General features: G+C 66.4%; 1 protein-coding gene across 6 annotated transcripts in view; it reads left to right on the top strand.

Moving 5' to 3' along the window:
• The window catches only part of CAMK2B (calcium/calmodulin dependent protein kinase II beta), a 76,950-nt gene extending 52,751 nt beyond the window's left edge, over positions 1–24,199 (top strand). For 3 of the 6 annotated variants that reach the window (XM_072777183.1, XM_072777187.1, XM_072777188.1), the window contains 16 exons: positions 2,423–2,495; positions 4,830–4,932; positions 5,021–5,104; positions 6,329–6,423; positions 6,573–6,695; positions 7,062–7,145; positions 7,716–7,758; positions 8,687–8,761; positions 13,011–13,051; positions 13,142–13,213; positions 14,439–14,483; positions 15,916–15,964; positions 21,612–21,687; positions 21,809–21,903; positions 21,995–22,229; positions 22,501–24,199. In XM_072777183.1, the coding sequence (XP_072633284.1) occupies positions 2,423–2,495; positions 4,830–4,932; positions 5,021–5,104; positions 6,329–6,423; positions 6,573–6,695; positions 7,062–7,145; positions 7,716–7,758; positions 8,687–8,761; positions 13,011–13,051; positions 13,142–13,213; positions 14,439–14,483; positions 15,916–15,964; positions 21,612–21,687; positions 21,809–21,903; positions 21,995–22,227 (1,291 nt within the window). In that variant the 3' untranslated portion in view covers positions 22,228–22,229; positions 22,501–24,199. The remainder of the gene's footprint in view (positions 1–2,422; positions 2,496–4,829; positions 4,933–5,020; positions 5,105–6,328; positions 6,424–6,572; positions 6,696–7,061; positions 7,146–7,715; positions 7,759–8,686; positions 8,762–13,010; positions 13,052–13,141; positions 13,214–14,438; positions 14,484–15,915; positions 15,965–21,611; positions 21,688–21,808; positions 21,904–21,994; positions 22,230–22,500) is intronic. The other 3 variants (XM_072777185.1, XM_072777186.1, XM_072777184.1) reach the window with 2 other exon arrangements.
• Positions 24,200–24,979: the final 780 nt, after the last annotated feature.

Below are 24,979 nucleotides of genomic sequence, written 5' to 3'. Positions count from 1 at the left end.
CAGCTCTCTTGGGAATAACTCTGACCCCCCCAAGAAAGGTCCCATGGGGATAATGGCACCAAGGTTGTGGGCTCAGATTGGAGTGGGGATGAGGGCCGGTGGTCTGGGCCCCAGGGGCCCCCCCAGGGCAGGGCTGCCCATAGTGTGCTCGGCCCATTCATTCCGGGCGGCGGGGGGGAAACCAGCCCATTTCTCCACCGGGGTGGCTGTGAAGCTTTTGGAGCAGGTCCTCAGAGTCACAGGCACAGCCAAGTCCTGCAATGCTGTCGCAGAGATGCAGCCCCTCTGCTGGCCTCGTGTGTCTGGTGCGTGTCTGGGCCCGGCACTCCCAGGAGGGATGGGGAGGGCAGGGTGCAGCCCACCCGCCCGGAGCCCACGTTACTAGTCTGTCCCGCAGCACATGGACCCGTGGGTCCAACAAACAGTCTCAGAACGTCTTGCTGCTGGGTGGGGCAGAGACAGAATTGGGAGCAGAGAGCCACCTGTCCACTGCCACGGAGGCCGCGGGCCAGTGCAGGGACACCCACCCCGAGCCCGCGGCTGCCGTGGGACTGCTGTGGGCACGGCCAACATGGGGCGTGCAGAGGGCGCTGTCCCCGCCACGGGATGGTCTCCGGGTGAAGGCGGGATGTGCGTGACCTGGAGGTGAAGCAGGATGTGCCGCGGGCTCAGCAGGTCTGCCCGGAAGCCAGGTCACCCCAGGGCTGGCGGGAGCAGCCGGAGGTCCAGGCCACACCTGCCCGGGGCGGAGAGGCCGCGGTGCCGGGAAGGGCCTGCAGGGTGTACAGCTGGGTGCTTGCCGGGGCAGAGCCGTCGCAGCCCAGGAAGGCGCTGGTCCGCCTGGGCTCCCCTCGCTCCGGGCAGAAGCTGCGTGCGGGTGGCCTCAGGGATCTGATGGCCCAGGGCTCCGGGTCGGCTGTGAGCGGCCGGTCTCTGGAGGCCAAGAAGGTGTTTCCCACCCCGGGCCCTGGCTCAGCGACCTCAGTGGCCAGTGCTGGGGGTGTCACCCTGTCTCCGCTGTACCCAGTGGCCTGCCTGGCCTTAGCAGGGGGCCTCCAAAGAGCTTTGCCCCGTGGAGTGGGTTCCCTCCACCTCCAACCCCCCACCCCCATGGTGAGCTTGCTGTGAGGGATCAGCCCACAGGGGCCGAGCCTGTGCCTGTAGAACGGGGGCTGGCAGTGGCTGGATGTGGGCCTGGTGCCACCGGGACACAGATGAGGATCCCCGGGGACTGAGTACTTTGTGGGAGTCATGTGAGCAGGAAAGGCTTTGAGGGCAAGTTAGGCCAGGACATGGGACAGGAGACCCTAGGACACGAGGGCAGGAGATTCAGGACATGGGAGGGTGGTATCAGGGGTTGTTTCCTGACCTCCACAAAGCTCAGGAATCATCAATCAGCAGGTCGCTAGGCTCTGGCCGCTGCAGGGAGGAAACAGGTCTCCTTTTTCAGGCAGCAGGCGATGGTCCCCAGGTGTGGCCAGAGCTATCTGAGGAACCGGTCTGGTCCCTCACCCCGCCTGGAGTGCGCCATTAGGAAAACGAAGCCCACGCCACAGCTGACTGGCCATCACCTCGCAGGGTCTAGCTATGGCAGGAGGGGTCCTGAAGCAGTCTGCACCCCCCACCGCCACCAAAAGGGGATGCAACTGTGGCCCGGGCAGGTCCAGGGCTGTGAATATGGTCCCAGGCAGGTCCAGGGCTCCCGGCGGCCTGTGGCTGGCTCTGGGGCAGCTGGAAACTATGTGCACCCCTTGGGCCATCTGGGGGAGGTGGGCTCAGGCCAGAAGCTGGTGTGTGTAGTGGGGCGGGTGTCAGGGTCTGTGCTCGGGTGATGTTGCTCATGCACAGGTGTCCGAGGTGCCTGAGAGTGGCCCCCACCTCTCCCTCCCGCCCAGAAGGCCCCAGACTGCTCCCTGGCTCAGAGCCCCGGGCGGCCCAGCACAGCAGCCAGCAGTCAGTGTGGACGTTTGGGGCTGTTAACGCTCCAGCAGCTGCCCCAGAACAGAGTGTGGTCCTGGTGCTCGGGTGCCACCCTGCTGCGTGGTGCCAGCCTGCCTGGCAGGGTGTGGGCTCAGCCCTAGCCCCCTCTCGGAGGGCGCCTGGCCCAGCTTTGGGCGCAGTCGGTGTGAGCCTGGGGAGGGTGCACGGGGACCACAGGTGTTTCCTCTAAGTGTCGCTTACTGGGTCAGAGGAGACGGCTGGGCAGGGGTGCAGGGGGCTGGCTGTGCCCTCTGCCAGCCCGTGGGGGTGAGGAAGGGTTCTGGAGACTCTCTTCTGGCCGGTGTCTCCTCTCCCATATGGCAGGCTGCATCTTGATCCCCTGCTTCCCCACAACCCCAGTGCCACACAGCACCCCATGCCTGCACCCTGCCCCCCTGCCCCTCGAGGCCACCCTCACTAACACGCCTGCTGTTTGCTGCAGTCACTGCATCCAGCAGATCCTGGAGGCGGTTCTCCATTGCCACCAAATGGGGGTCGTCCACAGGGATCTCAAGGTGAGTCCCCCGCCCTGCTCTGCCAGGTGTCTGTCGTCCGTACCTGCATGTCTCGAAAAAGGAGGCCCTGGAGGGGCAGTGGGAGTGCCAGGAGCTGCTGCGTGTGAGTGTGCATGAGCTTGTGTGTGGGGGTGCAAGAAGGTGCATGCAGATGTGTGAGAATGTGCGCAGGTGTGTACTTGTGTGTGCATGTGTGTACACGCATGTGAGAATGCACGTGCACACGTGTGTGTGTGTGTGTGTGTGTGTGCGCACGTCCCTCCAGATGCCTCCAGGCTTCAGGACTGAGAGGCAGTGGTCAAAAATTAGCCTATTAGCACATGTCACCTGGGGTGTCATTCCGCGCTCCAGGTGGGACACAGACCTGGCAGGGGGGCACACAGGTGATGTGTGCACAGGTGGGGCTGATGCCAAGGGCGTAGGGGTGAGCTCAGGGCCAGCCCTGGTGGTCGCTGCCAGTGTCCAGCCCATTCTGGAAGTGTCTGCTGCCCCTGGCTCAGCTCTGGGCAAAACAGTTTGTCACCCCCCAGGGCACAGTGTGGCCTCAGGAGGAACAGCGCCCCCTCTGCCTTCCCCGCCTCCTCGTGTCTCTAAGGCTGGGCTCCTGCCAGCTTTTTCTCTAGGGTGTGAGGGAGCTATCATTCCCTCTGAGAGTCCCCAGGTGGCATTTGAGACCAGCCTTCCCACAGGCACTCTGGTGCTCACGCTAATTGGGGCCATGCCTTGGGCCACCAAGGGGTGTGTGTGTGTGTGTGTGTGTGTGTGTGTGTGTGTGTGAGCTCATCCTGGCGGGGCTGCTCTGGGGACGACATCCCACCGGGAGTGGGCCCAGCACCCCCTCCTATGCCCTTCACGTCTCTCTCTGCACACCCCACGTGGTCCTGCATCCCTCTGCCTGCGCCTTAAGCCCGCCTTGTCTGCCCTTGGGGCTTCACGGTCTGTCACCATATTGTTTGAAGCAGCGTCACTTGGAGGCATGCGTTCCCACCTGGTTCCTGGACCCTATGAGTCGTAGCTCACCCTGAGGCCACGGCATAGGAATGAAGATGGGTGCTCCCTCTGGCCCAGGTGTGACCCGGGGGTAAACAACCCTTGCTGAAAAGAGCAGAAGGGCAGGACGCATGGGCTCTCCGTCTCCTGCCTGCTGTGGAGGCCAGACGGCCTCTCCTCTTCTGGAGAGGACCCCTGTCCCCTGTGGGGACGGAGCCCCAGAGGTGGTACTGTGGTGGACTTGCTCGCAGCAAGGTGTGGGGGCGGAGGGGTGTGGAGCTGGGGTGGGGACCCAGCCCATCCCTTGGTGCTGCCTTGGTGCCTCTGGGCTGCTGAAGCCCCCGCCTGCCACTCAGATCCCTCGGTGCAGGTGATGGGGAGGCAGGGTCCCCCCAGCCCTGCTCACATGGGCAAAGTGAGGATGTCCAGGGCCTTCTGAGCTGTTCTGGGCGGGCAAGGCCACATGTCACATGGGCGACAGAGCTGTCCAGCCAGCTTGTGGGGCCAAGGGGCCAGGGGAGGACCCACTTTCTGCCATGGGTCCGGCCTCCTTCCCAGGCTCCAGGGACTGTTGTCAGGGCACCCAGCAGTGTGAACTCAGCTTTTTTGGGGCAGTGTTTGCCTTTCTTGGGGAGCTGACATGGCAGTGTGGTCTCAGTGGGCCTGCCAGATGGGGGGAAGGAGAGGGGAGGGGAGGGGGCCCTGGGAGCCCCCCTGTGGCCAGAGACAACGGAGCCCAGAGGCCGTGAGCTCCGAGTGCTCCACGCCGCCGACTGCCACAGGCGGCCAGGCCGGGGCGGGAGGGGCCCTGCGTACAGGACACGGGGTAGAGGGACACTCTGGGCCCTCGGGGCCACGTGTCCCCCGTTGGGGGCCGCAGTCTCCTTGGTGCTGCCGTGGGACAGGGGACGAGTGTCCTTCAGCTGCTCCCTGAGGCAGAGGGTGCTGGATGGGCCCGAGCCAGAGGGACGTGGGGGCAGATGCTCCAAGCCGCCTCCTTCCTCCTTACTCTCTGGGGGTCCCGCTCCTCCGGCAGCCCCTCACTGTGTCTCTGAGCACCCAGACGTGGAACATGGGGTGGGGGCATCGCCTGCCAGGGCTTGTCGGGTGCACTAAGGTCTGGTTGCTGCACCCTGAGGTGTGAGCCGGTTCCTCTGTGCCCCAGAGGCCCCCAGGGTGCTGAGGGGGTGCCCCAAGGTGTTGGCCAGGGCAGCACTCACACAGCAGGGGGTCAGACCCATGCACCCCGGCCTGCAAACCGCAGTCCTGTCTACTGTGTCCCCTGCCCTCCGTGACACCCCGGGTGTGAACCACACACCCACTGGTGGGTCACCTTCCCCGCAGCCCGAGAACCTGCTCCTGGCCAGCAAGTGCAAAGGGGCGGCCGTGAAGCTGGCGGACTTCGGCCTGGCCATCGAGGTGCAGGGCGATCAGCAGGCATGGTTTGGTGAGCATCCCGCTGGCCGCAGGGGGAGGAGGGAGGACGGGGCTCAGAGGCTGATGGGGCCCTCACCCCGCCCTTCCCCTGCCCCCAGGGTTCGCAGGCACACCGGGCTACCTGTCCCCGGAGGTCCTGCGCAAGGAGGCCTACGGCAAGCCGGTGGACATCTGGGCATGCGGTGAGACCCCTGTAGGGGCGGCGTGGGGCCGCAGGGGCCATGGGGGCCTGGACCACTGGTGCTGGGCCAGGCCAACCCCTGCACGGCCCATGGCTGGAGACACACTGGGGGGTTTGCGAGGGCTCAGTGTCTGGGAAGGTGGGGGCTGTGTGCGAGGGGACGGGATGTCCAGAAGGGTGGGTAGCCCACCAGCAGTGCTGACTCCTGGGGCTGCACCCGGCCTGGAGCCCCTGCCCGCACAGATTAGAATTGCCACCGCGACCCTGGCTGTGGCAGAGAAGCCCACCGCCCAGAAGAGAGGGCTGGGCCAGGGGCAGCACAGGGTGCTTAAGGGGTGGGGGCTATGCAGGCGGTGGCAGGGCTGCCTCCTTGGTGGGGGTCCCAGGCACAGCTGAACCCTGGATGGACGCTCGTGTTCCCAGGGCACAGGGTTGAGCATGAGGCGTGGGTGGGGGCCGCAGGGGGCTCAGGGAATGGAGGCTATGGGTGGTTCAGGGGGTGGGGTGTTGGGTGGGGTGGGGCATGGGTGGGGGCTGCAAGGGGCCCAGGGAGGGCTCAGGGAATGGGGGGCTGAGATGGGGTGGGGGCTGCGGAGGGCCCAGGGGGTGGGGATGGAGGCTGCAGGAGGGTGCCCAGGGAGTGGGGGGCTGGGGTAGGGTGGGGGTGGAGGCAGTGGAGGGGGCCCAGGGAGTGGGGGGCTGGGGTGGGGTAGGAATGGAGGCTGTGGGGGGTCCAGGGAGTGGGGCGCTGGGGTGGGGTGAGGGCTGTAAGGGGCCCGGGGAGTGGGGTGGAGTGGGGATGGAGGCTACAGGGGGGTGCCCAAGGAGTGGGGGGCTGGGGTGGGGTGGGGTGGAGGCAGCAGAGGGGGCCCAGGGAGTGCAGGCCCAGGGTGGGGTGGGGTGGGGGCTACAGGGGAGGCCTGGGGAAGGGCTCAGGGAGTGGGGGGATGGGATGGGGTGGGAGTGGAGGCTGTGGGGGGTCCAGGGAGTAGGGAGTGGAGTGGAGTGGGGAGTGGGGTGAAATGAGGATGGAGCTGCAGGGGGTGCCCAGGGAGTGGGGGGCTGGAGTGGGGTGGGGGTGGAGGCAGTGGAGGGGGCCCAGGGAGTGGGGACCTGGGGTGGGGTGGGGTGGGGGCTGCAGGGGAGGCCTGAGGATGGGCTCAGGGAGTTGGGGGCTGAGGTGGGGTGGGGCAGCCCCGTGAGGTCCATGCTCTGTTCCCCCCAGGGGTGATCCTATACATCCTGCTGGTGGGCTACCCACCCTTCTGGGATGAGGACCAGCACAAGCTCTACCAGCAGATCAAGGCAGGAGCCTATGATGTGAGTGCTGGGACCCCTTCGGACCCCTCCCCGTCCAGGGGGAAGCTCCTCTTCCCAGAACCAGGACCCTGATGTAGACCACTCGGAGAATCTGGCTCCCGCCTGGGGAGAGGGCTTCAGAAACACTCGTGGGTTGCCTTCTATTCTAGTTTCCGTCCCCCGAGTGGGACACCGTTACTCCTGAAGCCAAAAACCTCATCAACCAGATGCTGACCATCAACCCCGCCAAGCGCATCACAGCACACGAAGCACTGAAGCACCCATGGGTCTGCGTAAGTGCACCCAGCATGGTGACCCTGGGGTCTCCTCTGCACAGCTGACCGGCCTCCCTGGTCTCCTGAGTACTGCACGGCCTGTGGCCGGGGACACACTGGGGGGTTTGTGAGGGCTCAGTGTCTGGGAAGGTGGGGGCTGTGTATGAGGGGACGGGATGTCCAGGCGGACGAGATGTCCAGGTGGACGAGAGGGCCTGGCTGGGGAACACGGCTGTCAGGAAGGCCGGGAGGGTGAGGGTGAGGTGGGGGCAGATTTTAAGGGGTGGGGGCTGGGCAGCAGGTGGGATGGGTGGCTTGGATGCCCCAGCCCTGCTGCCCCAGCCCTCTCCCTGACCCGCATCCAAACGGCCTCTGTCCCCACAGCAACGCTCCACCGTGGCTTCTATGATGCACAGACAGGAGACTGTGGAGTGCTTGAAAAAGTTCAATGCCCGGAGGAAGCTCAAGGTGAGATGCAGCTCCCAAGTGCCCACCGCCCAGGTGACTGTGCCCTTAAGGGTCCTGGACTGGGAGCGGCCCCAGGGGTCCTGGCAGGCTTAGTGAGGGGAGGCACAGCGGTCCCAGCGATCTTGGCCCTATCCTGGGCCCCACATGGCAGTGACCCTGGAGAGCGTGGCACCAGCCTGCAGGCTGGGGGTTTCCTCGGGGTTCCCCGCAACAGGGTTCCATGCACCCAGGGCTGTGCACAGGCAGGTGCCCCGGGTCACTGCCGCTCACTTCAGGGTGAGTGAGTGGGCGGCCCTGACCCCCTGCAGGCTGAGCTAGGGGACCAGCCTGGTGGGTGGGGAGGAGAAGGCTGTCAGGGGGCCAGTGGGAGGAGCCCTGGGGTCCTGGAGCCCTCTAGAAGCTGTGGTCCACCGGCCACCGCTTTGTCAACTCTGGAAGCAGGCGGCCAGTCCCCTGCAGCTGCTGAGTCTGCAGACTGGTCTGCGAGGCAGGGGCCTGAGTCCTGCCAGGCGCCCCCAGGCTGAGGTCGGGGCCGGGGTGGCCAGGCCTCAGCTGCCTGTTTCTCCCCAGGGCGCGATCCTCACCACCATGCTGGCCACGAGAAATTTCTCAGGTGAGAATGGTCTTCTCCTGGAAAAGCAGGCTTCCGAGGGCACCAGTGCCAGCCGCCCGCCTTCCCTCACCCCATCTCCCCGCCCATCTGCCTGCCGCTCAGCGGCCTGGCCTCCTGCTCTCCCGGGGCCACAGGGCCTAGGCTCCGGGGCGCCCCCACCCTGACCTGGCACTCACCCCCGTCCCTGCGTGTTGGGTGTCTGTATCCTCGCCTGACGCCCTCATGTGTGAGCTGCCCGCCGCCTGGGCCGCAGCTCTGTGTGTCTGTCGGCACCTCCGTGGCCTTGTTGTCCTGAGCCCTCTGAGCACCCGTTCTGTGTGGGGGAGAGAGAGGAGGACCCGGGACCTCTCCACTGAGCTCCGGACTCGCTGGTGGCTGCCCGCCTGGGGCACCGAGGCCAGGGGGGTGGGGGGGGTGGGGGGCGGGGGCGGGTTGTGGCGTGCGGCTGCTCAGGGGCGTCTGTCAGCGACCCCGAGGCCAGGGGCCCTGGCGGCCCCGTGTGGGCACGGCGTCACCTGAGGGGCAGGTGGCCCACTGGCTGTCCTGTGGTTGTCTGTCGCCCGCGTCATTGGGTGCGGGAGCGTCTGGGGTCCGTCCCTGTGCGTCTGTATCCAGCACCCCGTCCTGTGACCTTTGCTGTGATCCTGTGGTGCCGGGAACGGGGGGTGTGTGTCACTCCAGCACGATGGGTCCCATCCTGGGCGCGAGAAGCCCCCGCTGGGGTTTTCTAAGGAGAAAGGAGGCAGATGCTTTTCACCTGTCACTCAGTCTGGGTCCTGTTCCCACTCTCCCGGGAACGGGACTCTGGAGCCATCCGCCACCGACTGTGGACTCTAATCTTCTTCTGCTTCCTTTGTCTCTCCTCCTCCCTCCCCTGCCCGCCCCGTCTGTGTCCGCCCCTCCCTCGTCTCTAACCCGGTGCTAACAGTGGGCAGACAGACCACCGCTCCGGCCACAATGTCCACCGCGGCCTCCGGCACCACCATGGGGCTGGTGGAACAAGGTAGATGTTCGTGACCAGGGTCCCGCCTGGCGGCATGCAGCCCCCTCGCTGCACGCAGCTGCCGGCCGGGCCTCCAGAGCCACCCCCTAGGCCCCGGGAGCCCCCGCTCCCGCCCTGGACAGGTCCCACTTGGAGAACAGGAGGCAGCCCCCGCTATGCTAAAGGAGGGGCCAGGCTAGGTGACCCCTGAGTCCTGCCTCCCCCCACGTGCATCACACGGATCCTCGGTCCTGACCCCTGACCCCCTAGACTCTAGGGGTCAGGAGACCCCTCTGGACAGAGTCTTGTGCTCTCTGCTGTCTCTCCCCACTTGTGCCTCACGAGCCCTGCTCAGAGTGACCTTGAGCACCCAGAGGGAGCCTCAGGGCTGCTGTGGGGTCTGGAGCCTGAGTGGGGGACTCCCGGGGAGAAAGACACCCTGCACTGTGCACCCCCGGCCTGGCCCCCCCTGCCCCCAGGGACCTGCCCTGTGCTGCTCCCCGTCACTCGCATGGAGCTGGTGGTCTGTGCTGGGTCCGACGTGTGCATGTGTGCCCTGTGAGCCCCAGGACAGGGGAGCCTCAGCACCCCCTCCCCGAACGTCCTGTTGGTTTTTTGTATGAGGCCCCTCATCTCTTCCCACACGTGTGAAGCCGGCCTGCTCCTCCCAGGAGCCTCAGGCCAGCAGCTCCCGCCCACCCAGCTGTGACCTTAGCCAGAACCCCTGAGGGCCGGTGGACCGGGCCCCAGGATCTGAGGGTGGACCAGCTTGAGCTGAGGGTGGTGCAGGTTTAGGGTGCACGGAGCCACCTGCAGCTGGGGTGGTGCCATCCCCGGGCTCCCCAGACGGAGCTCTGGGGCCTGGTTTTGTGCTGGTGCCTCGTGCTTCGGCTTGGTCAGGGCAGAGGCCGCCCCAGCCAGCCGTCCACCCCAGCTCTTGCCTCCAGGTCCCGCAGGGGATGCGTCCCCCAGCCACCTCCTTCTGGGGGTACTCAGGGCAGGGCCACCCTCGGGAACGAGGGTCTGCGCCCCTCCCGTGAGCCCAGAGGATGTGCCCGGCGGCAAGGCCCCAGAGGGCTTCGATCCTTAGCTTCCTCTCCGGAGCCTTTCTGGAGCGCGTGACGGGAAGGAGGAAGCGGGGCCAGGGAACAGGGAGCCTGGGCGCTCCTGGTGACGCGCTGCTGCCCAGCCCAGTGAGCCAAGCCTCTGGGCTGCTCTCTGCCGGGGGCTCCTGCCTGAAGCCCACCTGCCTGCAGCGGATGCGGAGCAGAGCGACTGCATGAGGCCGTGTGCATGCGCAGCCCCTGCCGGGGCACCCAGGGCTGCTGTCCCGGGGGTGGTCAGTGCATGTGGGCTGAGCCCAGCATGGCTGTCCCGGGCGACCAGCGAGGGGACGAGGCAGAGGCTGGGCCCTTGGGCTGAAGCCCCTCTGCTATGTCGACCCCTCTCAGCCAGCTGCACTGGGAGGGGGTCTCTGCTCCAAGGCCATCGCTCCCCCGAGGGGGACAGGATCTGGGTGACACAGTACCCCCGGGCAGAGGAGCCCAGGGTGTCTTTGTAGAGATGAATGCTGCAAGTCGTTAGAGCATCTCGGGCTTCCCGGAGAGGAGGCAAGAGAGCTGGCATCCGTGGGGGGTGGGGGAGGCATGGCTTGGGGACCCCTGGTGGGTGCTGCAGAGGCCTCTGCTTGTCTACCAGGGGCCTGGGGCACTTGCTGCCAAGTAGCACATCTGGCTTGAGAAAGTCTGGAGGAAGCGCCCGCCTGGTGCTTGTGACACCCAGCGTAGACGGGGCTGAGCAGGGCCCTGGAGTCAGTCCAGGACTGAGACGTGAATGTACAGGAGCCGCTTTTAGGAGGGGCCTGGCCGTGCGCCCCCTGCCCTGCGCCCAGACTCTCAGGCTCTGGTTAAAGGGAGTTCCTGAGGGGAAGTGTTTGGGATGGGCGAAGAGGATTCGTGTCTGCTGTTGGGCTTTCTGGAGCCTGGGCCCTGCTGGAGCCGTCTGTCCCCAGAGTGGTATGGCCGTCTTGAGTAGCACAGTCTGGAGAGGGGGTTTTGAGAGTCCGGGACTGAGGGGGTCTATCCCAGGGTCTCTCCGCCTCCACCCAGGGCCTGGTTCTGGGAGGAAGGCCGGGCAGGGCTGGCTGCGTCCCCTTGAGCTGCTGTGCCGGTCCTGGCCTGCAGCAGCTCTGACGCCTGTGCTGCGTGGGGCTACGGGGCCCGTCCTAAACTAGGGTGTGGGGGTCAGCTTGCCTGCCTGCTCGGCTGCCATGACGCGCACCTCTGGGATGGGCTGGGGCCCCTTCCCCCGGGACCCTGGAGGAGCCAGCACCCCGCTGGTTAGCCAGTGGGGACGGGGGCCCTGGGCTCCACCTGTGCGCTGGCCGTGGGGCAGTGAGCAGAGGGTTGAGGTCAGCAGGGGTCACGTTGCTCCTGCGTCTGCAGGGCTGGCCTGTCCCTCTGTGCTGAGTTCCTAGGAGGTGGGTTCTAGCTGCCACCTGGAGAGCTTTCCAGGGTCCCCGCAGAGGGAGGTGGGACATGGCCCCAGGAAGGTGGCATCTCGGGTTCTGGGATGCTCAGGGGTCAGGGCCGCCAGGGCATCACCGCATGGCCCTGATCCAGCCTCAGCGGTTTGGGAGGATGAAATGCAGAGCCAGCAGGCCCAGCGGTCAAGGAAGGAGCGGCCTGTCATCCCCTCACCACTGGGATCCTGCGACTGGGGGTGGGGACGGGCCAGGGGGCAGGCCTCTGGTGAAACAGGGCCCTGTAGATCCTGTGGGGGAGGCCCTGAGACCTGATGTGTGGTGGGAATGCAGACTGTGCCTGGGGTTGGGGCTTGGACAGTCCCCCTGGCTGCTCTGGTCAAGCAGAGCCACCTGTGTCCTTGCACAGAGGGGAGTGGCCGGCAGGCAGTGGCCCAGAGGCCTGGGACCCGGCCTGGTCACTGTGCCAGGGACCCTGACCATGGTTCTCAAGCTGCAGCAGCATTAGGATCCCCTAGACCAAATGCCCCGCCACCCCCGGGAGGTCTGGGGTGGGTCTGGACGCTGCCGCTGCTGCTGTTGGAGGTCCCCACTCTGAGAACCACCACATCGCTCTAAGTGTGCACGTTGGTCTGATATCTCAGCCCAGAGTCGCTGGCCTCCAGGGATGACCCCTGTGGGCCCTCGGGGCAGGCAGCCCAGCTCAAGGCTGGCAGGCTGGCTGGAGCCCTTAGAGCCTGTGGCGGGGTGGGGCCAGAGCACCCCCGGACCCCTCCCCTCCGGTGTCTGCCCCCGCGGCTGCTTCTCTAACACCCCCCCACCCCGTGGGGCAGCTTGGCTGGGTGCGTGGGCGGGCAGGCGGGCGGGGGGACCAGGCCGGGCTGGGCCGTGCACCTGCACCCCTGCCTAACCACACGAATCTTGTTTTCTCTCTTTTCCTCACTCCTCACCTCTCCTTTCCTGGAAGGTAAGCTGACTTCCTTCAGTTCTGCAGCCCTACGATTACAGCTGAGCGCCGTGGAGGGCACAGATGCTGGGGGCACTGTGACAGGGGAGCAGGGTGGCGGGGGCAGGCCCGGGAGCCCAGAAGGCAGGAGCCAGGCCGGCCTGACCTCTGCGCGGTCGTGTTGGGGTGAGACGGGCCATCTGCTGGGCGGCCGACAGGTGGTACAGGCCTGGGTGGCCCTTTGAGCCTTTCCCTGCGGGAGTCATCCTGCTGAACCCACTCAGAGCGCAGGGTCCTCAGGAGTGGACAGAGGGGCCTGTGTTGGGGTCAGTGCCGCCAGGCCCTTGGGTGCTGTACGCCAAGGGGCTCGGCCTGGGGCCTGGCCCTGTGGGCAGGGGGCTGTGTGTCCTGTTCGCCGAGGGAGGGGGCCACCCCCTGCCCGAGAACAGAGGAATGACAGGCATGTGGCCAGCACCCCACCTCCTCCCTGGGTAGGGGGGAGCAATCTGCCTTCTTGCCAGAGCCTGCATGCTCCCCACAAGCCACGGGGCCCAGGCAGGAGGGCAGTCTTGGTGTCCAGGTCACAGAGAATGGCCAGGGGAGGGTCCGTCCTGGGGAAGAGTGAGGTGGGCAGCCCTGAGGGGCTCCCCGGGTCTCTCCGGGATGGCCCAGCTCTGAACTGGGCACAGACTCGCTGTCCCCCCACTGACCACAGAGGCCACCCTGCCTCAGGACCTTGGGTCACTTGGGAATCCCCAGGCCCCTGAGGTCACCTCTGGGGGGAGGCAGGTAGCAGTGGACTCCAGGCCTCTGGCTCATGTCCGTGTTTCATCCCAATGCAGCAGCCAAGAGTTTGCTCAACAAGAAGGCTGACGCGGTCAAGGTAAGTGCGCCTGGCCCGACCCTGGAGCTTGGCCCATCCCACACTCCTGTGGCTCCCCCTGCCCCTAACCTCCTCTTCCTCTCTCCACAGCCCCAGACGAATAGCACCAAAAACAGCACTGCTGCCACCAGCCCTAAGGGGACGCTCCCTCCGGCCGCCCTGGTACTGAGCCCCTCACAGCTCTGCTCCCCAGCCTTCCTGCACCCTGGCTGGGTGGTGGCCGCCGGTCAGGAGGCCTGGGGTGCTGGTGGGGTCCAGCCCCAGCCTGTCTCTGCTGGACCGCACTGGGCCCTCCAGCCGCCCCCACCCCCACCCGCCTCTCAGTTGTGGAACGAGGTCCATCCTGGGGCTGAGCTAGGGAGCCCCCCTCAGCTGCGGGGGGACAGGTCCAGCCGCCTGTCAACATGTCAGCAGTGAGAGGCCTTCAGGGGCACCACCCGGTGCTCCTCTGCCCTCATCAGGTCCACTCTGTGTCTGGGCCTGACACTCTGCAGGGGCATGGCCCAGTGGGGAGACACCTCCCAGGTGCTACAGGGGTATGCCCTGTGGCAGGGGGTGGCCTCGGTTTCTCCCAGGAAGAATGGGTGGGGCTGGTCTTAGCTTTGGAGCCTACCCAGTGTTCTGGAGGGAGAGACAAGACCCCTGGGTGATTGTCCTGGTGATGACCCAGGGGTCATCTGCTGGCAGCTTCCCAGCAGAGTCCAGGTACCGTGGGCCCCGAAGCAGCCCGGGAGATGCACCCCTGTGGCTGTGCTGGCCTGTGGGTGCCCAGAGGGCGAGGCCAGGGCTTCTGGCCCAGGAGAGTGCAGAGGAACTGCTGGCTCTGGCCCTCTCGCCCGGGGGGTCCTGTCTAGGGGGCCCCCCAGCTGGTGGTGCAGGGGTCCTGTGTGCCCGTGGCAGCCTGTGGAGAGCTGGCCACCCCACGAAGTTGGGGTTTGCTGGTGCTCGGGTTCTGAGGTTGTGCAGAGCTCACGCGGTGTGTCCGCTGACCCCAGGAAGGCGGGTGGGCCAAATGGCCGTATAGCACATGGGGATGGCCTCAGCCCAGGAGGGGAGGGTCCCGCACAGCCAGCCCCGTCTCGGACCCCGTCCATCCCATATGACACCCCTACCCCCATGACATCTTCAAAATGCCCCCCACCCGCGACTGAGGGCCAGGCCGCAAAGGGAGGGGAGGGCCTCCTTCCCCACCCGCGGCCCCCATGCTGTCTGCTGCGTTCCATGGGCGCACATGCTTGCTCTCTGGCCACCCTGGGCACCCCCAGGCCTCCCCAGCCCGCTCCACCTCCTGCCATCCATGCTCGGCTGCCGTCCTTCCCTGCACCCTCCTCCTCCTCCTCCTCCTCTCACTTCCCTCTTTCCTCCTCTGTGCTTCCTTCTTCTGTAGGAGCCTCAAACCACGGTCATTCATAACCCTGTGGACGGGATCAAGGTACTGCTGCGCCTTCATCACCCCCTTGGGAGCCTGCGCTCAGGCAGGAGGCAGGCCCCCTGGCTAGGGGCAGGTCTGGGGCACTGACCCGGGGAAGCCCTTGTGCTGAGACCTGGGGGGGCAGATGTGCAGTGAGTCCTCTCAAGGTAGGACACCGCCCTACAGGTCCATGGCTGCCCCCTTGGGACAAGGCCCTCCGTGCCGCCCTCGTGGGCATGGCTGTCTCCAAGTCCACGGTTGACATGGCCTCTGGGGCTGCCTGAGACCCCCCGAGGCTCGGAGCAGGATCTGCTTCTCAGGACCTTCCGTGCTGTGCGTCCAGCCCTGGCAGTGGCTGGGCCCAGCAGAGCTGGGAGCCAGGAGAGCAGGGCCGCCTCAGGGGTTCCCTGGAAAGAAGGGCCAGTGTGGGCCAGGAGGAGGAAGCAGCAGGACGCCCCTGGCCTCACCCCATTGCTCACCTCTGCCCCCGTGCTTTCCGCTGAGCAAGGCTGCGTCCTTTATTGCTGCTCCTTCACACGGCAGCGGCATCACTCCCACTGCGTCGGCATCCATGCCCCGGGGCCAGAGAAGGGGCTGGCTCTCGGGGTGGCGGGAGGGATGCTGGGCAGCCCAGCTGGGTTTCCAGGACCAGCACCCCATGCCTAGCACACCTGGGTCTACGGTCAGACTCCCACCCAGGCCAGGGCTCCTCGGAGGGGCCCCCACACCCGGGCAGTGGGCCGGGAGCCCCCGCCTGTCAGCCAGTCCGGACGCCAGGTGCTAGGAAGGGCCTGGGCGTCCTCCTGCCTTGTAGCTGCTGATGGGTGTCCCTCAGACCCTGTGTCTGGGGTGACAGTCCCGGTGTCCCTGCAAGGGGCCTCTAGAGCCCCTTCTGGGGCTGTGGTATGAGCCCCAGGCCTATGACCATCTCTGGACCGAGCCTGGAGCAGCGTGTCTGGTCAGGACACCCTGTTAGGAAGCTCTGAGGGGCAAGCCGGTGTCCTGGGAACTCCGGGACCTGTGACCGGACCTGGAGGGCAGGAAGCCCTGAGTGGGGCGGTGAGAGCCGGCCTGGCTGCTCAGTCTAGGCCCCGGGGGGCCGGTGGCCGCCTCCGGGAAGGATACGTGGGTAGCCCCCTCCTGCCCCAGGCAGGCCACGGCTCTCAGGGCCTCAGGCTGGGGGAGCCTGCCCACTTCCCAGGGCCCCAAAGAGCCCCTCTTCCTGTCTTGTTGGAGACTCCTGTGAGCATAGGGCGCCTTCCCTCCAGGTGCGTCTCGTCGGGAGGAGGGGCCACCAGAGCCCCCGGCCATCAGCCATCAGGGGTGTGAGCCTTGGGGTCAGGTGACCTCCGGGGTGTGTGAAGCTCCAGCCCCGCCCATGGGGTCACCGGGGGGCACCTGCAGGCCCCGTGGAGGCCACATGCTGACCTGCTGCCTCCCTGTGTGTCCCCAGGAGTCGTCGGACAGCACCCACACCACCATAGAGGACGAGGACACAAAAGGTAGGGCCGGAGGGCGGGTGGCCGCGGGCCGGGGGCCGGGGGGCCGGGGGGCCGGGGCTGCGCAGCGTGTGGCCGCCCTGGGCTCCCTGGGGCAACGAGCTCCTGGCCGAGGCGGCTCCGTGTCTTCTCCAGGACTCTGCCTGGCTGCCAGCTGATCCGTAGACGCCAGCGTGGGGGCCTTCCCTGGGTTCTGGGTGCTTCCACGGCCTGTGAGGGCGGGTGGGCGGCACCGTTGCGCATGCAGGGTTTCCACACCGTGAAGGCCAGCGGCTCTGCCTGCACCCCGAGGGGCACCCCCTTTTCTGCTCCCAGCCGTGTCAGCAACCCAGGGAGGGGAGGTGGCGTCCCAGCCCACCCACACCAGGCCACAGGCTCCAGAGATATGCCCAGACAGTTTGGGGCACACAGCGATACCCCAGACAGGGAAGGGAGGGTAGATGTTCACGGGGTTTCCACAAGCAGACTGACACAGGCCCAGGCCGTCCTGATGCCGGGTCCCTGACTGCCTGGCCTGAGCCTGCAGCGGGGTGGGGGGTGTCGAGGGTCAACAGGGGAGAGGACCGGCCTCCCAGCCTCCTCCCGGCCCAGACCCCGGTCGCACCTTGTCTAGCCGAGACAGCAACCTCGGGGGGCAGGCCTGTTCCCCTCCCACCACGCCCCAGCCCTGCCTCCCATGTGCCCACAGTCCCTGGACCCCCTGTGAGCTGTGTGTGGGGGCTCCCCAGCCTAACCTCACTCATCCTTGTGCGTGCCCCCTCCTGTCCTCCCATTCACCCCCATCTCACCTCCACCCCCTGCCCGTCAGCCCCCTGCCCGCCCTGCTCGATAGGTGGGCTCCTGTGCGGGTGGTGCGTCCTTGAAGACCCCCAGCCTTCACCTCTCTGCAGGGTGCAGATAGAGCTCGGGGTTTTCCCGGGGCCCCCTCGGCCCCACCAAGGCTGGTGGCTCCCCCCAAGGCTGGGGGCTCCTCCTGTGGCCTGTGGGGCCAGGGGCTGCTTTTTTTTTTTTTTTTTAAAGATTTTATTTATGTATTCATGAGAGGCACAGGGAGGCAGAGACATAGACAGAGAGAGAAGCCAGGTCCCTGCTGGGAGCCCGATGCGGGACCCCAGGGTCACAACCTGAGCTGAAGGCAGAGGCTCAACCGCTCAACCGCTGAGCCCCCCAGGCGCCCCGGGGGCTTTTTGCTGCTAAGACTGGCCCCAGGGCGGGAGACAGCTCTGTGCTCTGTCTGCCCCAGCCCCCATAGTCCCTGACATCTTGAGTTCCGTGGGGAGGGGCTCGGGGGCTCCCTGCCGGCTCCGCACATAGCTGCCCGGGGCCTGGCACTGACTGCGCAGGGCACTCCCAGCCTCTGCCCTCCCCAGCGCCCTCCCTGCACTGCACTGCCGTCCACCACCCCAGGCCTCTCCCCCAGAGGCTCCCCCGGGCCTGGGGCTGCCCTCCTGACCACCTGACCTTCCCGGTACAGCACCCAACAGGGCCCCAGGGAGGCATAGACGAGGTGCTTCTCCAGAAGCCTTTCCCCACCACAGGCTTGCGGGCTGAGACGGACAAGGCCTGGCCTTCCTGCCTGGCTGGGTTCTCCTCGGGGTTCTGCACACACTGAGCTGCTTCTGTCCTCTTGGGGGGCACCCTCTGCCCATAGCAGCTGCTCTCCACCCAGGCGGACCATGCACCTGCCTGGACATTCTTGGAGCCTCCTCCTCTGTCCCTATGTCCCCCCGTGTCCCCCATATGCCCCAGTGTCCACTCACATCCTTCTCTGTCCCCCATGTCCACCTTCACCCTCTCTGTCCCCCAGGCCCCCCATGTCCCCCTCCCCATGTGCTCCCTTGCCCTCTACTCTCTGTCTTGGCTCATCACCCCATAGCTTTTCTGTTCTCTGTGCCCCCTGCCCACCCCTGTTCATATGCAGGCTGCTCTGCCCCAGCCCCCAGGGTCCCTGACACCCTGAATGCAGTGAGGAGGGGTCAGCCCCCCCCGCCCCCATGCCTGTCTCCAGCTCTCCCAGGCCCCCCACCCACCCTGTGCATGTGGCACCTTGACTGGCTCCCAGCTGCTCCTTGGGGGCTCGCGGGAGTGCCGAGCCTCCTGGCCATGGTGCGCTACCCCTCACTCTGGGGAGAGGCCAGCTTGGGGGTGCCCAGAGGGGGCCACAGGACGGTGTCGTTGGGCCTCAGGAAACCAGCTTGTGGCTGAAGGCGGGCGCCTGGAAATATGCTCGTGTGCGTGCAGGAAAGACTCAGAAACAGGGAGAAGCAGCCTGTGACCTGTGGGCCCGAGTGACGCAGACACTGGGTTGCAGGGGCACCGGGGCTGGGGGGCAAGGGGCCCCGCCCCAAGCAGGGAGGGAGGAGCTAGCCGCTCCAGCCCGTCTGCCGACTGCCACCAGGATCACTTACAGGGATGGGTGACACCCTAGGGCTGCAGCCTCCCCCACCTGCCGGGAGGCACCGGCCAGGGAGGTGCCCTCCGATGAGAGGCTGTGGAACAGGGGCTGGGCATGGCCGGGGAGTGGCTGGGTGAGTGCGGGCCTGGGGGTCGAGGGTCAGGGCAGGGAGGAGGGGGAGCAAAGCACGGCAGCGGGGCAGGGGCGCACAGGGGCAAGGCAAGAGGGAATGGGGTGGCCTCTGGACAGCAGTGGCCCCCCAGGAGCGCTCAGTGCTTGGCCAGGAGCTTGGGTGCCGTTCACAGAGGCAGGTGGGGAGGAGGAGGGGGCAGGGCTGGGGCAGGTGCACGGGAGAGCCTGGGGGCTCGGCACCATCCACGTTCCCCTCTCCCCAACCCCTCTTGGCCCTGGTTTAACAGATGAGGAAGCGGAGGCTGGGATACACGGAGAGGTGCCCCCAGGGGGCCCTCCCAGCATGAGACACCCCCGCCCGCCCCCCCCCCCCCCCCCCCCCCCGGCCCAGGGCTGTGAACTGCCCTTGGAGTCTGCACTGTAGGCCAGGTTGGGGGCTCTGAGCACCCCTGGGCTGACCCTGGGGGTCCACCTGGAACTAAATTATGGAGGTGGGGGCCGCAGAAAAGGGCCCTGAGCAGGACTGAAGGGAGGCGTGGGGGGGGGGGGCCTGGAGCAGCAGGTAGGGCAGACTGGGGGTGTGAGGGCCTCTGGAGAGCACAGTCCTTGTTCTGGCATGTGCACCCCTAAGTCTCCAGCACCGTGGCTCCTTTGGGTGCTGGGGCGGCCACAGGCGAAGGACGGGGGTGGAGTCCGCCCCCGAGCTGTCTGGGTTGGGACCTGGCTCCCAGGGTTGCAGCAGTGGGTACCCCCACCTCCACCTCGGGCTGGGGCTCTCCCAGCACTGAGGCACAGCCTGCAGGGGGCCGTCTGGGGCGGGTTGGGGTCACGCGCCTGCCAACTGTCCTCATGTGTAAATGGGGTCGTTGCCCACTGGCCCAAGCCACGTTCCCCATAATCAGGGATTACACCCAATCCAGGCTGATCCTGCGCAGCTGCCCGCTTGGGGTGGCTGGGGACTCCCAGTGCCCCCACAGCTGCCAAGGGTTTTGGATTAGGGCCAGCCTGGGGTCACCATTTGGCAGCAGCCTGGCTTCCCTGCCTGCCGGCTTGTCCCAAGAGAGGGAGGGAAGAGGCTGGGGTCCAGGTCCGGAACCCCTCCCGAGCCAGACCCTTGCCCATACGACAAGGCTGGGGCCGCGGAGCTGCCTGCTGGGGGGTCACAGCTCCCAACCTCTCCTCCCAGGGAGCCCCTCACCCCGCATACCCCCAGGGGAGGCAGGGCTGCCACGCCAGGCGGGAGGGGGGTCTGGGCAGCAGCCCCCCTGCAGCCTCCCCTGGCCTGTCTGTGGGATGGGTGCGGTGTTTCCCAAGCTCCAGGGCCTGCTGTGCTGTGACCCTGACCCTCTCCCCCTGTTTATACCCCCATCTTGTGCTACAACGTGTTTGAAAATGTTCAACACAACTTCATTAAGTGGCAGATCAGGTTAACTTGCCATAGGAGGGGGGTGCCCGGGACACAGGACAGAGGCCACGGCGTCCGTTCCAGTCGCAGCGCTATTGGCCGAAGGCTCCTGTGGGTGCTGATGTGAACAGGGGGGGCCAGCGAGTGTCGGGTGTCGGACATGCAGGCGCCGTCCACCCTCACACGGGTGGGGCCGCCTGGCTCAGGGGTCGCTGGGGAAAAGCTGGATGGCAAAGGGAGGTCACCTCCACTAAGGTGACAGGGACCTTAGAAACAGAAATGCCCAGGGAGAGGGCGCGGGGGGGTGGTGGGGGAAGGCTGCCAGAAGCCACAGAGACGATGCAGAGGGAGGGGGCCTGCCTGGGGTCCCAGGACCAAGAGCGGAAGGCAGTGTGTGTAGGGACCGCCCTGCGGGTGGATATGGGTGGCCGCGAGGCAGCTGCAGCCTGCAGGGCCGACCAGACAGCTGGGGCCCGGGCTCTGCATGGAAGCCCACAGCCTGGGCCCCAACCCAGGTCCAGACACGGAGCCCGGTGAGAAATGGAAATGGGGCCTCAGCACAAGGGCAGTTGGGTCCCAAGAGGGTGGTTTCTGAGACAGGAGAAACTCGCAGGTGGGTGCACACACAGATCCCCACATGTGAACACGCACGTGTGCACACATGCCCTGCCCCCCCGTGACAGTGGCACACTCGGGCACCCAAGCCCTCAGGTTGGAGCTCCTGCTGCCTGAACAGTCCAGAACGTCTTCGAGGGGGGCGTCTGTGGGAGGGGGCACCCATGGCAGGGCTGTGGGCAACCCCTCGAGCGCCTGCGGTCTGTGCTCCGGATGTGAGCACACGCCTCAGCTCATGCATGTGCTGTTCAGCCACGGGGGCATGTGTGGTGACCTGGAGAGCACCCGTGGGAGGAGCTCCGGGGACCCTTCAGGGCCTGAGGCTCGCCTTTGCCATGCTTCTCCGTGGGTGCACACGTGATAGGTTGTGTGTGTGCACTTGCGGGTGCACGTGCGTGGAAGCAGTTGAGGGCCTACCGAGGACAGGCCTTCTCTGAGGAGGAGGTGCGAAGGAGACTTAGGGGAACGCGAGCATACGCAGCGTTATCTGCAGGGCCTGTTTCTTTAGAGAAGTCTCAGCGACCCAGAAAGTTGTCTGGCGTTGGGTCCGCAGGGTGCAGGGCTGTGTTGTTCTCACACAAGTCGTTAAAGAGACCACGGCCAGCACCCCGGGGCCAGGCCTGTCCAGGTGCAGAGGCTGGGTGGGCAGAGACCGAGCCCTGGGGTGCAGCGTGTACGGTGGGCGCGTGGCTGTGAACAGGTACAGGCGGCAGGTGTGCAGCCAGCCGTCAGTCCGTGGGCTCCCCGGGCCCCTCGGCCCCACCGCCGGTCCCCCGTACGTGTTCCTCAACAGATGGTGGATTCGGGAAGGGTTCTGCACCGAGTCTGGATGGGCAGGAGCCAGCCAGGAGGGCGGGTCCCAGGGTTGCAGCTGGAGGGAAAGGGGCCACACAGGGTGGCTGGTGCAGGCTCTGTGTCCCCTCTCTGCGTGTTGTGTCTGTCACATGGGCGCAGTGTATGTCAGACAGGACCGGGTGGACTTGCACACGAGGGGAGGGTGATGTGAGCTGGCCGACGAGGTGCCGGGCCCCTGGGGAAGAGAGGCAGGTGGGGGCAGGGTGGCTCGGGCAGGCCTGTCACCGGGCGGCCGTGTCCCCCTGCAGCGCGGAAGCAGGAAGTCATCAAGATCACGGAGCAGCTCATCGAGGCCGTCAACAACGGGGACTTCGAGGCCTACGCGTGAGCCGGGCATCTGGGCTGGGCCCCGGGTGGCCTCGGGGGAGACCTGGGGGGCTTCCCTGTGGGGGGACAGAGGGTCGGGAGGCGGCGGGGCCTCTCCTCACCGGGGTCTGCCCCCCAGGAAAATCTGTGACCCAGGCCTGACCTCGTTCGAGCCTGAAGCTCTGGGCAATCTGGTCGAAGGGATGGACTTCCACAGATTCTACTTCGAGAACCGTGAGTGGGGGCACCGCCGGCAGGCCCCGGGCAAGGGGTGGCAGGCCTCAGGGGCGCCCCAGCCCAGCCCCTGCCTCTGCCCTGCCTGCAGTGCTCGCCAAGAACAGCAAGCCCATCCACACGACCATCCTGAACCCCCACGTGCACGTCATCGGGGAGGACGCGGCGTGCATCGCCTACATCCGCCTCACGCAGTACATTGACGGGCAGGGCCGGCCCCGCACCAGCCAGTCCGAGGAGACCCGCGTGTGGCACCGCCGTGATGGCAAGTGGCAGAATGTGCACTTCCACTGCTCAGGCGCGCCCGTGGCCCCGCTGCAGTGAAGGTGGGTGCAGGATGGGGCCTGCCGGGCGCAGGGGGTGGGGGGGTAGGCCGCCCAGGACGCACGCAGGCAGCACCCCACCCTGTCCTCCCCCTCCTCCCTGGGACTCGTGAGAGCTGGTCCCTCTCCCCATCTCTTGCGAGCTGACCCCCATCTCCCAGGGGGGGGTGTGCAAGCTGACCCCCATCTTCCTGGGAGCGCATGTGAGCTGGCCCCCATCCCCATCTCCCTGGGGGGTGCGTGTGAGCTGACCCCCATCCTCCCTCCCTTTCAGAGCTGTGGCCGGCTTGGCGGGACGGACTCGTGTTGGGAGCCCCGCCGTCCGCGGCCCGCCCGTCGCATGTTTGTGTCTCTGCCTCGTTCCCCCCCTGGTGCCTGTGTCTGCAGAAAACAAAGACCGGACGTGATCTCTTTTTCACAACAAGATGACAACACCACAAAAAAAATTGATGTTGGATGAAACGGGAGGAAAAAAAAAAAAAACAAAGGAAAAAGCTGTAAAAATCACTGGCATTTGTGGGGCTTTGAACCGACGGGCACTCCCCACCCACGCTCCACGTGTCTGTCCGCTCCTGGCCCCTTGGGGACCGGTGGGGCAGTGATCTTGTCCCCAGGGGCCGGGCCGAGGAACGCTGTTTGTTAGGTGGCACCCCCCCAGGCGTCTGCATTCCCCCTCCCCCCCCCACCCGCCGTGCATGGCTGCTGTCAGGAGTGTCGGCCACCTGGGGCCACGGGGACCTGAGCGCGGCTGTTCCCCTCCCTCCTCCTCACGCCCCCAGCATGGATGAGCAGCACGGAGGCTAGCTGGCTCCGGGGGGGCCCGGTGCACCATCCGAGAAGCCCCCGTGGGCCCAGGGCTCCCCCTCTGGTCCCTTCAGGGCCGGGGAGGTACAGACCTTACCCGGGCAGGAGACTGGCCAAGAGGACACTGTTGGCTGGGCTGCAGCCCCGGCAGGAGGGGAACCCTTGGGATGGCCTCCCTCCTGTTGGGGTGCCTCCCTTCTGCCCACTCCCCCGCCAGCCGGTGCAGCCACAGAGGGGCTCTGGGCTTGGTCAGGACGCAGGCAGGGGAGAGGGGGCAGAAGTGGGTGAGTGGATCCCTGTGCTGCCAGGCCGGGGTTTGCTGACAGTGCTCTTGGAGTCTAGGCTGGAGCAGAGGGAGGGAGGGCTGCCCCAGGCCTGAGGCGCAGGGCGCGGCTGACCGGGACCCTGGGATGAGGAGAAGACAGGCTGGGCCCATCCCGAGGTCCCCCGGGTGCTGGTGGGCACCATGGTGAGGCTCAGGGACGGCCCCGTGGTCGGAGGGCAGCAGAGAGCACCCGGTCAGCCGGCCAAGCAGGGTGGTTGCGGGGTGGGATCACGGAGGTGTGGGTCCCTGCTGCCCCAACACCTGCCCTTTAATTCACATTTTCAACAAGGATTTTCTTTATCTTCCCCCACAAATCAAGGCAAGGGAGGGGCACAGAGTGGGGAACGGGACGCAGGATGCTGGTCTCCAAGGGGACTGTCCATCAGCAGACACTCAGAATGGACACTCACCTGCCCGTCCACGGCTGTGCTCAGGACAGCTGTCCCCACCCATGGACACAGGGTAAACATCCGCAGGGCTCACCGTGGACAGCGTGTGGCCCAGCCACCCTCCCCTCCGGGGGACCCCTCCCCGTCCCCTCACCTGTTGTCTCCACGGAGCTGCCTGTCTCGGGTAATTTGGGGATTTTTTTCTGGGGGATAGTTCTTTTGCATGACCCCTCTCGAGCAAGCCACACCTGCTCCTCTAGCTAGATGTCCAAGGTGTGGTGGCGCCGGCCGGCCCGCTCTGTGGAGGGCCGGCTGCCCGCAGTGCTGGCCGGCAACCTCCCCTTCTCTCTTTTTGCTGAGTTCCATTGTCTTTTCTTTCTGAGCCTTGTAAGTGTAAAAAAATCATTATTTTGTTCTGTCTCGGGAAACTGCAAATAAAAGAAAAACAGGACAAATGGCTTCACGTGCAGCTGGGGGCTTGATGCCAGGGCCCTGCCGAGCTCCAGCCCCCCACCCGGCCGCTCCCCCACCGTCCGGGGCCCCCTGCCACGGTGGCCACAGCACCACCCACTGCCCCACCCCACCTCTGTCGGCCCTGGATGCTGGAACCAGAGCCCCCTGTGAGCCCTGAACCCCCACCTCTTCCGCAGCCTCCCTGGATGAGGCCAGAGGGCAGTTCTGTGTGGAAAGAGCACAGGACCCAACCCTGTCTCTCCACTCATCCATCCCTCACGCGTGTCACTCACCCTGTGGCCATGGACTGGGTTGGGTGGGTGGCACCCAGGCCAGGGTGGACAGCGATGTCCCGTGAGGACAGTAGTGGCCTCTAGGAGGCAGAGATGGCGGGGCTAAGACAGCGGGGGCTGGGAGGGGTTCCCCAAGGAGGACCCAACCACCTGGAGGGCACCTGGAGCCGAGATCTGGGAACAGATGGACACCAGGGACAGAGGGGAGCGAGGGCCTTCCTTCCTCTCCCCGGACACTGCCCCACCCTCGCCCACCCCATCATCCATGCCCAAGGCCTGTCAGGAGGAACACATCACCTGTTGCCCACTGTACCCCTGCAGCATGCGGACACTAAGCCACCTGGGGCCTCCCTCAGGAATGCTGGCCGCCCTTGGCCTGTGCCAGCTGCATCAGCACCAAGTACATGGCTGAAGGACTGCACGGCCTTGTGACCACATGGCCTGACCTGAGGCTGTCTGACCAGCCAGTTGCCCACACTCAGGCCCAGC

The sequence above is a fragment of the Canis lupus genome, chromosome 15 (genome assembly GCF_048164855.1).
Source record: "Canis lupus baileyi chromosome 15, mCanLup2.hap1, whole genome shotgun sequence".
Classification (NCBI taxonomy): Eukaryota; Metazoa; Chordata; class Mammalia; order Carnivora; family Canidae; genus Canis; species Canis lupus.
This window is presented reverse-complemented; position numbering and strand designations above follow the sequence as displayed.